This window comes from Pongo abelii, chromosome 14 (assembly GCF_028885655.2).
Source record: "Pongo abelii isolate AG06213 chromosome 14, NHGRI_mPonAbe1-v2.0_pri, whole genome shotgun sequence".
NCBI classification, from domain to species: Eukaryota; Metazoa; Chordata; class Mammalia; order Primates; family Hominidae; genus Pongo; species Pongo abelii.
Genome location: NC_071999.2, coordinates 25,592,551 through 25,607,902, shown reverse-complemented (window position 1 = coordinate 25,607,902; position 15,352 = coordinate 25,592,551). Strand labels below are relative to the sequence as shown.

General features: G+C 39.6%; 1 protein-coding gene across 1 annotated transcript in view; it reads right to left on the bottom strand.

Moving 5' to 3' along the window:
* The window catches only part of TNFRSF19 (TNF receptor superfamily member 19), a 49,272-nt gene that overhangs the window by 22,877 nt on the left and 11,043 nt on the right, over positions 1 to 15,352 (bottom strand). Inside the window, 2 exon segments of the mRNA NM_001131945.1 lie at positions 3,206 to 3,316; positions 6,408 to 6,510. Coding sequence (NP_001125417.1) covers positions 3,206 to 3,316; positions 6,408 to 6,476 — 180 coding nt within the window. The 5' untranslated portion in view covers positions 6,477 to 6,510.

The window sequence follows — 15,352 nt, the reverse complement described above, 5'->3', positions numbered from 1 at the left end:
ATGTATATTCTGTTGATTAGGGGTGGAGAGTTCTGTAGATGTCTATTAGGTCCAGTTGGTCCAGAGCTGAGTTCAAGCCCTGAATATCCTTGTTAATTTTCTGCCTCGTTGATCTGTCTAATATTGACAGTGGGGTGTTAAAGTCTCTCCCACTATTATTGTGTGGGAGTCCAAGTCTCTCTGTGTAGGTCTCTAAGAACTTGCTTTGTAAATCTGGGTGCTCCTGTATTGGGTGCATATATACTTAGGGTAGTTAGCCCTTCCCTTCTTCTTGCTGCATTGATCCCTTATACCATTATGTAATGCCCTTGTCTTTTGCGATCTTTGTTGGTTTAAAGTCTTTTATCAGAGACTAGGATTGCAACCTAGTTTTTTTTTTTTTTCTTTCCATTTGCTTAGTAAATATTCCTCCATCCCTTTATTTTGAGCCTATGTGTGTCTTTGCACGTGAGATGGATCTCCTGAATGCTGCACACTGATGGGTCTTGACTCTTTATCCAATTTGCCAGTCTAATTGGTGTATTTAGCCCATTTACATTTAAGGTTAATATTGTTATATGTGAATTTGATCCTGTCATTATGATGCTAGCTGGTTATTTTGCCTGTTAGTTGATGCAGTTTCTTCATAGTGTCGATGGTCTTTACAATTTGGTATGTTTTTGTAGTGCCTGGTACCAGTTTTTCCTTTCCATATTCAGTGCTTCCTTCAGGAGCTCTTGTAAGGCAGGCCTGGTGGTGACAAAATCTCTCAGCATTTGTTTGTCTGTAAAGGAGTTTATTTCTCCTTCACTTATGAAGCTTAGTTTGGCTGGATATGAAATTCTGGGTTGAAAATTCTTTTCTTTAACAACATTGAATACCAGCCCCCACTCTCTTCTGGCTTGTAGGGTTTCTGCAGAGAGATCCACTGTTAGTCCGATGGGCTTCCCTTTGTGGGTAACCTGACCTTTCTCTCTGGCTGCCCTTAATATTTTTTCCTTTATTTCAACCTTTGTGAATCTGAAGATTATGTGTCTTGGGGTTGCTCTTCTCGAGGAGTATCTTTGTGGCGTTCTCTTATTTCCTGAATTTGAATGTTGGCCTCTCTTGCTAGGTTGGGGAAGTTCTCCTGGATAATATCCTGAAGAGTGTTTTCCAACTTGGTTCCATTCTCCCCGTCACTTTCAGGGACACCAATAAAACGTAGGTTTGGTCTTTTCACATAGTCTCATATTTCTTGCAGGCTTTGTTTGTTCCTTTTCATTCTTTTTTCTCTAATCTTGTCTTCACGCTTTATTTCATTAAGTTGATCTTCAATCTCTGATATCCTTTCTTCTGCCTGATCGATTCAGCTATTGATACTTGTGTATGCTTCACGAAGTTCTTGTGCTGTGTTTTTCAGCTCCATCAGGTCATTTATGTTCTTCTCTAAATTGGTTATTCTAGTTAGCAATTCCTCTAACCTTTTTTCAAGGTTCTTAGCTTCCTTGCATTGGGTTAGGACATGCTCCTTTAGCCTGGTGAAGTTTGTTATTACCCACCTTCTGAAGCCTACTTCTGTCAATTTGTCAAACTCATTCTCTGCCAGTTTTGTTATCTTGCTGGCAAGGAGTTGTGATCCTTTGGAGGAGAAGAGGCGTTCTGGTCTTTGGAATTTTCAGCCTTTTTGCACTGGTTTTTCCTCATCTTTGTGGATTTATCTACCTTTGGTCTTTGATGCTGGTGACCTTTGGATGGGGTTTTTGTGTGGATGTCCTTTTTGTTGATGTTGATGCTATTCCTTTCTGTTTGTTAGTTTTCCTTCAAACAGTCAGGCCCTTTGCTTCAGGTCTGCTGGAGTTTGTTGGAGGTCCACTCCAGACCCTGTTTGCCTGGGTATCATTGGTGGAGGCTGCAGAACAGCAAAGATTGCTGTCTGTTCCTTCCTCTGGAAGCTTCATCCCCTTGCTGGGAGATCTGCTGCTTTCTTCAGAGCTGGCAGGCAGGAACGTTTAACTCTGCTGAAGCTGCACCCACAGCCACCCCTTCCCTGAGGTGCTCTGTTCCAGGGAGATGGGAGTTTTATCTATAAGCCCCTCACTGGGGCTGCTGCCTTTCTTTCAGAGATGCCCTCCCCAGAGAGGAGGAATCTAGAGAGGCAGTCTGGCTACAGTGGCTTTGCCGAGCTGTGGTGGGCTCCACCCAGTTTGAACTTCCAGGTGGCTTTGTTTACACTGTGAGGGGAAAACCACCTACTCAATCCTCAGTAATGGCAGATGCCCCTCCCCTTACCAAGCTTGAGTGTCCCAGGTGGACTTCAGACTGCTGTGCTGGCAGTGAGAATTTCAAGCCAGTGGATCTTAGCTTGCTGGGCTCTGTGTGGGTGGGATCTGCTGAGCTAGACCATTTGTCTCCCTGGCTTCATCCCCCTTTCCAGGGGAGTGAATGGTTCTGTCTCGCTGGCATTCCAGACGCCACTAGGGTATGGAAAAAAACTCCTGCAGCTAGCTCAGTGTCTGCCCAAATGGCCGCCCAGCTTTGTGCTTAAAACTCAGGGCCCCAGTGGTGTAGGCACCTAATGGAATCTCCTGGTCTGTGGGTTGCACAGACGATGGGAAAAGCATAGTATCCGGGTTGAAGTGCACCATTACTCATGGCACAGTCCCTCAAGGCTTCCCTTGGAGAAGTGAAGGAGTACCTGGACCCCTTGCACTTCCCAGGTGAAGCGACACCCCATCCTGTTTTGGCTCACCCTCCATGGGCTGCACCCACTGTCCAACCAGTCCCAATGAGATGAGCTGGGTACCTCAGTTGGAAATGCAGAAAACACCTGCCTTCTGCATTGATCTCGCTGGGAGCTGCAGATCAGAGTTGTTCCTATTCGGCCATCTTGCTAGCCACCCCACAATGCTTTAGTTTTAAATCTTCAATGGAATTTCAGTTGTTATTGATTAATGCAAATTAACCTTAAAAATTTTATTATTTTAGTGAAACACTACAAATCTTAAATTATATAAAACAATGACGTCTGTTGAATTCTGGGTTTGAGAACCTATTTATCTCAGTAAGACACATGAATCAAAAGTATTAAAAAGGGAATTGTATGATATTTGGCTAAAGTGACATAATGATCCAATAATTCTGTCATGGTATCCAAAGCTTCATTAATAATTAACTCAAAGAGTTTAGTTAAGAAGAATGCATTTTACAAACACAGATATACAATTTTGCCATGTATCCAATATACCTTAGACAACTCCATGCCTGGCCCACACTGGTTGCAGGGGACACAATTTCCAGACCGATCCCTGAATTCTTGTTGTCTACAGTCTCCTGTTTCACAAGTCACTTTACATGACTGAAAAAAAAAATTTAACAAAATGTTATCTTAAAGTATGTTAAACATATTTTTTTGCAAGAAAGGAACAATATTTTCAATATTAGTCACACAATCACTGAATGTAAATATCAGTTCAAGTCAATTCAATGTTCACTTTAGGAAGAAAACACACTTTCTGAATAAGTCAGTGGAACAACTAAATCAATAAGCCAAATTCTTCTCTGTATTCCAGAGAATACTCATTGATTCTCTAAACAGGGTATCCCATTTTCTTGGAATTAACTGCTATCTTCCTCAGATACCCTTCTGGGACTCAAGATACGACATGACTTAGGACCTGGTCTCTTCTCTAAGTAAGATATTTAAAAAAAAACAGTTATGACTTTCTTTGATATATGACCCAAGGTCCTTTTGCTACCAAAAAAAAATCTGAATTAAAAAATTTTTTAATCTAAGAAATATAAACATATTCAAGTATAATGAATTAAATAAACTGAATAGATTAGTATAGCCACAAGAGTATAGCCACAAGAACTTTGCAATTATCGTTTAGACTTATCTGCCATGCGGTTTTGATGAGGAAGTTTCAACCCTTTTCAACTGAACTATATTTCCTTAGAGGCTGTCTTTCAAATAATAATTTCTAACAATCAGGACACCAGTAAAATTCTTGGTGATGATGATAAAGATGGCAGTAGTGGCCCAACTCTCGGGACTCTTCAAAGTAGAAGTGCCATCAAAATCTGAGCTTATGCCTTTACTGATTACCACTGAGCCACTGCCTGGGACCTAACAGTATGCTTTGGTTCACAGCAGAGGACTTAAATGGAAAATTTATACTTAGGCAAAAACAAAGGTTATTTGTCATTTTCCAAAATATAGCTTTTCTCTCTTATTTTTTCTGAAAACAACAAGTTCTCCTTGTATGATATCATCCTAGAAAAGTATGTTTATCTGGTTAACGGACAGTATTTCATGAGTAATGCTGGTATTAGCAGCATCAGAGAATTGGTGAAGACGTTTGGTCCAACCTCTTATCCTAAGCAAGAATGCCCTGAATAGTGCTACTGACGAGGTTCTGTTTTCCTTAATGGAAGCTGAAAATCTTAGGAGGAACTGGGGGAATAGACACTGCTGTTCTGTCTAATGCTTACCACACAGTTGAGCACAGGACACTGTTTTTGATGCATGTAATTCTGTACAAACCTCCTCCACCTTGAAGCAGGAATATCTGTGAAGCTATGTAACAACCTCTTTAAGGTCAAAGGTTTAACATCTAGGGCAAGCAGGAGGAAGAATTCAAGGTGAGGTTTGAGACTAGAAAATTGTTTGAGGCAGACAGGCACGGTGGCTCACGCCTGTAATCCTAGCACCCTGGGAGGCCAAGGTGGGCAGATCACGAGGTCAAGAGATTGAGACCATCCTGGCCAACATGGTGAAACTTTGTCTCTACTAAAAATACAAAAATTAGCTAGGTGTGGTGGTGCACACCTGTAGTCCCAGCTACTTGCAAGGGCTGAGGCAGGAGAATCACTTGAACCTGGGAACAGGAGTTGCAGTGAGCCAAGATCGCACCACTGCACTCCAGCCTGGTGACAAAGCGAGACTTCGTTTCAAAAAAAAAAAAGAAAGAAAATTTTTAAGGCTATAAAGATTCTTGCCTCAACTCCTCCTCAACTCCCAATCTTGGAGGAGTTTACTTATTTATAAGGGATAGGAGCTTCCCTTCCACCACAGAGAGACTGTAAAGACAAAGAAATTACACAACCTTCCTCTTAGACCATTATTCAATGTTTAACAGCCTCCAATTACAGCAGGGAAGCTCTCCTACATTCACCTGAATCCCACTTTGTCTTTATTTATTTATTTATTTTTATTTTTATTTATCTATTTATTTATTTCTGAGACAAAGTCTCGCTCTGTTGCCCAAGCTAGAGTGCAGTGGTGCGATCCCAGCTCACTGCAACCTCCGCCTCCCGTGTTCAAGCGATTCTCCTACCTCAGCCTCCCGAGTAGCTAGGATTACAGGTACGCACCACCATGCCCAGGTAATTTGTGTATTTTTAGTAATGATGAAATCTCACCATGTTGGCCAAGCTGGTATTGAACTCCTCAAATGATCCACCTGCCTCGGCCTCCCAAAGTGCTGGGATTACAAGCACGAGCCACAGCATCTAGCCTAACTTTGTCTTTCAAGAAAACTTGGCATACTGTCTTCAGTGTAAATCTTTCTTTATGTATCTGTAGATCATTATTTTATCTCTAGATTAAATAAATTTTGTTCTTTTGAACACATTCATAAATCTTTTGTCAAACTTTCAAATATTAAAATTTTCCATCCGTGTTTCATGCTTTTTGGAACCAAGAAGAATATAAACAACTATATAAAATAATAACTTTTAAAAATCTATTCTAAATTATTCATAAACTGTGTAGGTCATGGGCTCCAAATTAGAATTTGTGGTCTTTTAGCTTCTAGAATATGTTACAAGAGATATATGCCTATAAAGGCAAAATAATATCATCGTCATAGTGCCACAAGTAACACTGCAATTTTATGACTTCACCTACATTTAAATAAGATACTTTCAACAATTGTTACAAATATCATGAATGAGCAGCAATCTTTCACTTATTAATTACATGCAAAAATAATAAAATGCCATTTGAAAGAGATAAAAAGATAATATTGGATCAGAAATAGAAAATAATTTTGGGCCGGGCATGGTGGCTCACGCCTGTAATCTGCCTGTAATCCCAGCACTTTGGGAGGCCGAAGCAGGTGGATCACCTGAGGACAGGTATTCGAGACCAGCCTGGAAAACATGGTGAAACCCCATCTCTACTAAAAATACAAAAATTAGCTGGGAGTGGTGGTGGGTGCCTGTAATCCCAGTGACTCGGGAGGCTGAGGCAGGAGAATTGCTTGAACCTGGGAGGCAGAGGTTACAGTGAGCCAAGATTGCACCACTGCACTCCAGCCTAGGCAAAAGAGCAAGACTCTGTCTCAAAAAAAATAAAAAATAAAATGATTTTGGTACTCCTACTACTTATTAGTACATGAATTCTTTCACCACATTCTTATGAAAGAAAAAAGGAGTTTACTTACCAAATAGCCTAGTAATACTAAAAGAGTGAAAAACCTTTTCTCTTGTTCTAGTAGCACTTTTAAAGCCATCTTTCTTATCAAATGTATTTATTGTTGGAGACTTCTAAATAAAAGATAGAAAGGAAGATGCAGTTAATATTAAAAACATCAGTGACTGTGCTTTGTTTACTATATAATATTTACCACTTACTATATAGACTAGGTAATAAATATTATTTGTGTTTTAAAAGAAACCATCTTTAAAAAAGAAAAAAGACAAATAATATGTAATTTTTTATAACTCATATTATGAGAATTGAAGCTCTGTTTACCTATATATTATATGCAAAACTCTTACAGGCTCTGAGTTCCCAGGCTATATCCGCCTTTATTGATATTTTCTACCCATATCTCTACAGCAGCCAATCTACTTCACTCAGCATGAAATTCTATTCAAATAGTGACTATATAAACCTCCCATTTATATGGGTTTAGACAATGCCAACAGGGTAATGATAGTGATAAAATAATAACTATGTGCCAGGTACTATTTTCAGCATGCTAACTCACTTAATCCTCACAACTACTCTAGAAGGTAGATTCTATCATTATTCCCATTTTAGCGATGGGGAAACGGACTCAGAGAGGGCTAAGTAACCTGTCCAAGGTCACACTGCTAGTAAGAGGCACAGCTGGATGCAAATCCAGGTGGAGCATCCCTTTCTACAGCTACTGTGTCACATATGCCCTGACAGACAATGTGCTATTAAATGAAGACACCAGGCTTGTATCTTGACATCTTCACTAAGAAGCAGACAGATAACATTTTGCATTTATGAATTCTTTCCCAAACCAGAATAGTGCAAAGTATGTATGGCAGAAAAATATATATTCATCTTAAAACATCTAGAAGTCATTGACGAGTGATGAAATCACAGGCACTAACCTAACATTTCCATAAAAGATAAACCAAGCCTCTTTATCTTTACCAGGAATGATCTAAAATGTAGAACCAAATCTGGCTGTTTTGTACAGATCCACACATGTCCGGAGAAGAGATCAAAAAGAAAAAGCAAAGCCTCATCTGGCTGCTCCATCAGGTAGAGAAACAGCGGTTCTGTTTCCTTTAAAGTTGAAGTTTCCAAAACTAACAGATCTCAAGTGGATCATCTGACTTAGAAAGAAACCAGAGCACAGAACCAGAACCATGGGCAAAGAGCTCAAGAAAAACAACAACAACAACAAAGGAGGCAGAGGGGGCAGAGCTGCCTCCGCTGCAGGCTGAGCAGCTATCAGGGGTGAGCTGACGAGTACCCCAGAAGTGGCTGAACCCAGATGAACCACATCCACTGCCTGGGCAGGTCACATTGCCAGGGCAATGAAAAATCATTTACCTTTGTTGAGTGAATGACCCATTTGAAGTGAATTCAAACAGCTTTTTTCACTTTTCCAGCTACTTGGTCATAACTTTTTTTCCTGCTGGCATATCTCAAAATCATCCAGCAATTACCCAACCATGCAACTTACTGCTTGTGTAGACACAGGGTTAGGGTGAGAAGATAAAAATCACATTCTTTGAAGCACATGCTTCAGGTTATTTCTTTCATGATACGATCTTACATTTTAAAAAATGTATTAAGTTCTAAAAGTAAAAAATGTGTAATTTAGGTGGAATTAAAACTAATAAGAAAAAACAGGGATAATGCCAAAGCATTTACACAAAATATGAGACAAAGAAATTGACAAGTCAATCACCACATACCATATTCGAGCAATTAGTCTGGATAGAATCGTCTAGTGGGATGCTACACTAACTACTGAAAAAGGCAGACAAATTGTGACGCATTTCTTAACATTGTCACTTTGATGCTACACATCCATAAGGAGACAAAAATAGAACCCATCTCACAGGTGCATTGTGAGGACTAACTGGGCTAACACAAAGTGCTGAGCCCAGCGCCCGGAGCAGTTGCTGATGCTGTTACTGCTGCTGTTGTTATTGAGACCACCACTTACAAGCTGTGCAACCTGGGATAAGTTACTTAACCCTGAGTCTCAGTTTCCTCATCTCTAAATGGGGCAGAATGATAGTACCTATCTCCTGAAATTGCTGTGAGGAATGAGTTTAACAGCTGTAAAGCACTTTCAGGAGAATTAGCTGATGTAAACCGTTTCTGGCACATGATAAGTGTTATGGAAGTGTTAGCAACTACTATTGTCCTTCATGTTAATGACATTATTATTGAGGATCAAATCATCCATTAGGATGTGACAGTCCTTGAAGACTGTAATCCATCGGACAAATAGGAGGCATCTAGGCAGCCGCAGTCAAGTGGCAGCAGCTCGGGACCTGGGAGCCTGCAGAAGGCATCTGAAGACTAAGAATCCACTAAGAGTTTGAACCAAGCATTTATAATGTTGAGTACTGTGCTAATGCTTTAAAAAAGGATAGCTTTTTCTCCTTTCTACCACACTCTAAAGTAGACATTTATCCTCATATGATGGAAGAGAAAACTGAAGGTCAAAGGAAACAAATACTAGAACCAGTGGAAATCAAATCCAATTCATGCCTGGTAACTCCACAACAGGGCTCCTCAGCATCCTGCCATGCTGACCTAGGGTTGTGTCCTAACCCATCACCAGCATCCAATGACTCCTGCCATTCGGGACAGCAGGGCTACCTCAACAAAACGATGAGAGACACATAATGCAGTAATACATTTAATCATGTATTTATTTATTCAACAAACGTTGGTTAAACGGTCATTAGGTGCCTGAAAGGAGGCAGGACTAGGCTAGAAGACACTACAACTTGTTCCTTCAAGGGAGCTCACAGGTTGGCCAAGGCAGTGATCTCCAAAACACCTTTTGACATAGCCTGGCCTAGGAGTATTTTAGAAATAAACAATTTAGCTGGTGGAGGGCTATAAGTGCGACCTTGAATTTCCTGGAGTGGAATGAAATTCCTTATGAAATTCTTTGGCATTCATAAAAAGAAGGAAAATTTAATGAAATAGCTTAAGCGTTTAAGTAATAATATTTAAAATAAAAATAAGGCAATCAAAAGGTTATTTATTAAAATTATTTTTAAATTCTGGACATTCAAGGTCTGGCCCAAAGATAGAAAAATGCTTTTATATGCTTCAGTGTTCTATTTATTTGGGGATGATTTAGCAAGCACAAGCCATACAAATAACTGAGATTATGTACCCTGGGTCTGGCTGCTGGGGTTTTTACAGTTTGCCAAAACCTCCAGTCTCCACAGCATCTGTAACAGTCTAGTATGCATTTCTTGGAGGACATGTACACAGAAACTGTTTCTCTGTACATGTCCTCCACATAAGCACTAGGGAGAAGACTAATGATGCCTGGTTTACTGTATTCCACAAGCATGAAATGTCAGCCTCACTATCTGCTATTCAACAACAATACGCAGCTTGGCAGTATCAGGAGCATGCAAAGAAGAAGGGACACAAACCCCAAGTGCAGAGCAGGGAACATGCTGTTCAGCTGCACACAGAGTGGCTGCTTCTCAAAGCTGCTCAGCCTGCTCATTTGAGTGAATGGTAACTAACACGGATGTGTCCTAATTGGCCTCCCTCTAACTAAGATAAATCCAATAGGTGTTATAATGCACACCCCTTGTGCCTTCTTGCCCAAAATCATGAACACCGGTGCTAGCGTGTCACCACGCCGAGACAGGGGAGCACTGCCAGGGAAGGGCAGCTCTGGGCTTCATGTCTGATTGGCTGGGCGGACCCCTGGATCTCAAACCACAGTGACTGCTTCCACCAGCAGGTCCCTTAATTGTCCCTTCCTCTACAATGCCTGCTCCCAGCCTGTCACAGGTCCCTTAAATCTGCATCAGCATCTCTTCTTTCTGCTTCCACAACACCCTGGACTTCCACTCACTGCATAATTACCTGGTTACTCCTCTCTCTTTCTAGCCTTTTTGTTGCGTCTGGTCAGCATTTCTTTTCTTTTCTTTTCTTTTTGAGATGGAGTCTCGCTCTGTCACCCAGGCTGGAGTGCAGTGGCGCGATCTCGGCTCACTGCAAGCTCTGCCTCCCGGGTTCACGCCATTCTCCTACCTCAGCCTCCTGAGTAGCTGGGACTACAGGTGCCCGCGACTGCGCCCGGCTAATTTTTTGTATTTTTAGTAGAGATGGGGTTTCGCCGTGGTCTTGATCTCCTGACCTCGTGATCCGCCCGCTTCGGCCTCTCAAAGTGCTGGGATTACAGGCGTGAGCCACCGCGCCCGGCTACATTTATCTTCTTTAGTCACTGCAGCACTTAATCTTTAAAATTTGCTTTCAATATTAAAAATGAGAAATGTTCTTGAAAAATTAAGACAATCTGACAGCCCTGAGCCCCACATCAAGGCAATATGAGCTAGAGCTAATGATCAGTTGTCCCTTACATGGAAGGACATATCTTTAGTGCACTAGTCTCCACCACTCCCCACTGTCACACTGGGCTCTCTTCCCTCATTTTATCACCAACCCAGCCACTGGAGTTGACCACCAATCAAATAAGGTTTGAGGGCTTAATGACAAGAGCTGTGATTTCACTATAGAACTGCAACTCACAATATGTGCCCAAAGCATGCTAAATGAAGAGAGAAATTCATTAACTAGGGGTAACAGTTTACTTCTCAGAGTTCTAAGGGATAAAACAGTATATGTGAAAAATATGAGCAAATATAACCTGAAGTTGAAATGCAAGTCACTGTGGTAAAACAAATCCAGGTCAGAACCCCATTTCTTGAAGGTAGTGCTCTAATATAGACAAGAATCACTAAGGAGGAAGAATGGTGATAATTAGAAAGAAAATTATATTATAATCAGTAACCTTTCTGAGAATCATCTATATTTTTGACGGCGTAAATGACGAAAACATATGTGCTTTGTAATAATTCTAATAATCTGGATACTCTTTTTTTCAGAATAAATTATTTAATTTTCTTTTTTTCCTCTCTCTTGAAAGCTATTTATTATCCAACAGATGCAGTGCATGCAATTGGTAACAGTTTTCATCTAAAAAACTGTATTCACACTATGTAATGAAACTATATTCAACCCATACATTTTTCTAATATGTAATAAGATGAAACATTTTTAAAATGTTGATATTAAACTGGCAGTTTTACAATTTATAAATCAGCACTGAAATAAAGCCAATGCTATAAATACAGCCTTTGACATTTTAATGGCACAACATAATCATGAATGACTTAGAAAAACTGCCAGTCCCACATGCAAAGAGAATAAAACATTAATTAGAAATTTAGAGTAATGCTATTTCCAAACAAAACAATAACCCCCAGCTTCTAGCTATTCTGTATCTTAGCCTTCAATCTCACTATATTCTGAAAATCATTCTTCTTACATAGTAGAGTTGGCAGACCCCTTTGTAGACTAGGAACTCACAGAGGTGTGCTGTGATAAGAATATACGTATTGTTATTGGCTGGAAAATGAGAATGGTTTCCCTTTTTCAAATTACAAGGTATTTTCTACTAAAAACCCTAAAAGCTTAAAAATTTTCTGCTGCCAAATACAGTATCTCCAATTCTCCCAAAGTTCAAAACAGTAAGGGCCTCTATTAGGCTCCTATTTTTTTTTTTTTTAAATAAAACTTAACCTAGATCCAGCAATCCCACTACTGGGTATCTACCCAGGAGAAAAGAAGTCATTATACAAAAGAGATACTTGCACACGCATGTTTATAGCAGCACAATTCATAGTTGCAAAAATATGTAACTAGCCCAAATGCCCATAAATCAACGAGTGGCTAAAAAAACTATGGTATATATATATATGATGGAATACTATTCATCCATAAAAAGGAATGAATCAATGGCATTCACAGCAACCTGGATGGGATTGGAGACTATTATTCAAAGTGAAGTAACTCAGAAATGGAAAACCAAACATCGTATGTTCTTACTCATAACTGGGAGCTAAGCTATGAGGATTCAAAGGCATAAAAATGATACAATGGACTTTGGCGACTTGGGGGGAAATGGTGGAAGGGGGTGAGGGATAAAAGGCTACAAATTGGGTTCAGTGTATACTGCTCAGGGGATGGGTGCACCAAAATCTCACAAATCACCACTAAAGAACTTACTCATGCAACCAAATACCACCTGTTCCCCAAAACCCTATGGATATAAAGAAAAATAAAATAAAAATAAATAAAAACAACAACAACAAAAAATAACCTCGTGCAGGGTTTTCTGAGACTAATTCTTTTTATTTCTCTAAGTTGTACATTTTATCATCTTTGCATTAGGAAAATCACTGTCAGAATTCTCAAAATGTTCAGTCAACAAGCATATTGTAACTAATGTGCTTTTCCCAAAATTCATGAATTTTGCACTTTTCCCAAAATTCATGAATGTTTCTCTACCCTGAAATGCAAATGGAACAATGGTAGCATCAGGGACTAAGGGGACCTCAAACATCTACACAGTCTTTCTTACAAGAATTGTGCATGCCCATCTCTCAAACACAGCTGTTTAAATTTTTATTTTAGAAGGAAGTCTGGATAGATTCCAAAACCACTCTTTACCCCATTTGTAGTGTTCTTCTCCAGTGTAAGTAGCCCCTATTATTTCCCAGTTTCCACACATGTGACCAATCCAAGCTGACCAAAGAGCTGATAAATAACATTCAGTCTTCAGATACACAAGTTCCTTTGTCTTCTGTAATTGCTGATGGGTAGTTGTTCTCTTTTTAAAACCCAGGTTTTAAAACTTCAGTTTAAAAGGTAAATAAAGGTACATATTATGTGACATGTGGACTAGAAGATAACCCAATACTGTTGAAACATCTTACTTTTAAATGTAAACATTTTAGACACATAAAATACCAAGAACTCAATCACTAAATCATGAAAAAAAAATTATGTTCATACCCACTTTAATTTTCTTTTTCTTCACCTAGAGGGTTACTTTATCATTTTTTTTGGCCCAACATTTTTAGCCACTGGAGTGATGAAAATTAAATCCACAATGAACTATTACGGCCTACTTATTTGAATGTCTAAAATACAACATCTGGTCACACCATTGTTGGTGAAGATTTGGAGAATTTGAACTCCCATACACTGTTACTAGAAATGAAAGTGTAACAACCACTTTGGAAAACAATTTGGACATTTCTCAAAATGTTAAGCACACACCTTTAATAACACCTAGATATTCTTCTCCCAATATTTTGGAAAGTAAACTTTCGTACAAAAAGTTGCACATGAATGTTCATAGCAGTTTTATATATAATAGCTAAAAACTGAAAGCAACCATGTGTCCATAAACAAGTCAAGATGCATGCAATGGAATACTAGTCAGCAATAAAAATGATTTAACTTTTGATACCTGTAATAATGTGAATGAAACTCAAAATAATTATTGTGAGTGAAAAGCCAGACCCCTCCTCCCAGAATGACATACTATACGATTACATTTATATGAAATTCTAGAAACTGCGAACTAATACATAATGACAAAGCAGATCAGAGGTTGTCAGGGGCCTGAAGAGGGCAAAGAAATATGGAAGAAAGGGATTACAACAAGTTGCAAGGAAACTTTTGGGTGTGTTTTATGTGTTCACCATCAGGATTGTGTTGGCAGTTTCACAGTAAATCAAAACTTACCTAATTATAAATTTAAATATATGCCACTTACTATATGCGAATCAATCTCACTAAGGGTGTTAGTTTTGTTGAATTTCAGTTGACATGTAATAATTGTAATATTTATCGGAGACAGTGATGTTTTAATATATGTATACAATGTGTAATGATCAAATCGGGGTAATTCACATATGCATCACCCTAAATCTTTACTATTTATTTATTTATTTTTTTTGAGATGGAGTCTCGCACTCTCGCCCAGGCTGGAGTGCAGTGGCACAATCTCGGCTCACTGCAAGCTCCGCCTCCCGGGTTCACGCCATTCTCCTGCCTCAGCCTCCCGAGTAGCTGGGACTACAGGCGCCCGCCACCACGCCCGGCTAATTTTTTTTTTTTGTATTTGTGGTAGGGACGGGGTTTCACCATGTTAGCCAGGATGGTCTTGATCTCCTGACCTCCTGATCCACCCACCTCGGCCTCCCAAAGTGCTGGGATTATAGGCGTGAGCTACCGCGCCCGGCCAAGCCTGTGAATATTTAATAATCAGCTGCCACAAGACAAATATATTTAACGGTTTAACTATTCCCTGGCTCTCTTATCACATAGGCAGCTGTCAGTGTATTTATTGGGTGTGTGTTTTATTCAAGTGGGCATTCATACTCAATCTGTAGTCAACACAAACAGAACATGTTGGCCTTTTCCAGACTTTTTAATGCTTGACTTTAAATATTGATACATCAGTTTTAAAAGGGCTTTGGCTTTTTTCACGTACTAAAGATGCCTGGAGTTTTTGTTTGAATCGTGTTGATTTTTGAGGGGTAGAACTGGCCACAGGGGATTGAGTTAAGCATAGGTTCAGAGATTGCAATAGGTGAAAAAAGAGACTCAAATTCTTTTTATGAATGTTAGCAGAATTCCTTACTTATGTTTAAAAAGTCCCCAACATGCCCTAAATTCATGTAACAGAGCTATAACTAGGAAATTAATATATTAAGGACAGCATGTGACATTACATGTCGCAATCTATTTTCCATTATAAAATATATGTAAAAAGCCTATTATCATCTGAAGTTAAAAAAAAAAAGTTCTGTCCCTTTAAAAAATCTCTTTTACAGCTACTTTTACATGTGAGCAATGTTCCTTATTCAGTCTTCTGGATAGAAAAGGCACATCGACGGCTGGGCACGGTGGCTCACGCCTGTAATCCCAGCACTTTGGGAGGTCGAGGCAGGCGGATCACGCGGTCAGGAGATGCAGACCATCCTGGCTAACACGGTGAAACCCCGTCTCTACTAAAAATACAAAAAATTAGCCGGGTGTGGTGGCGGGCGC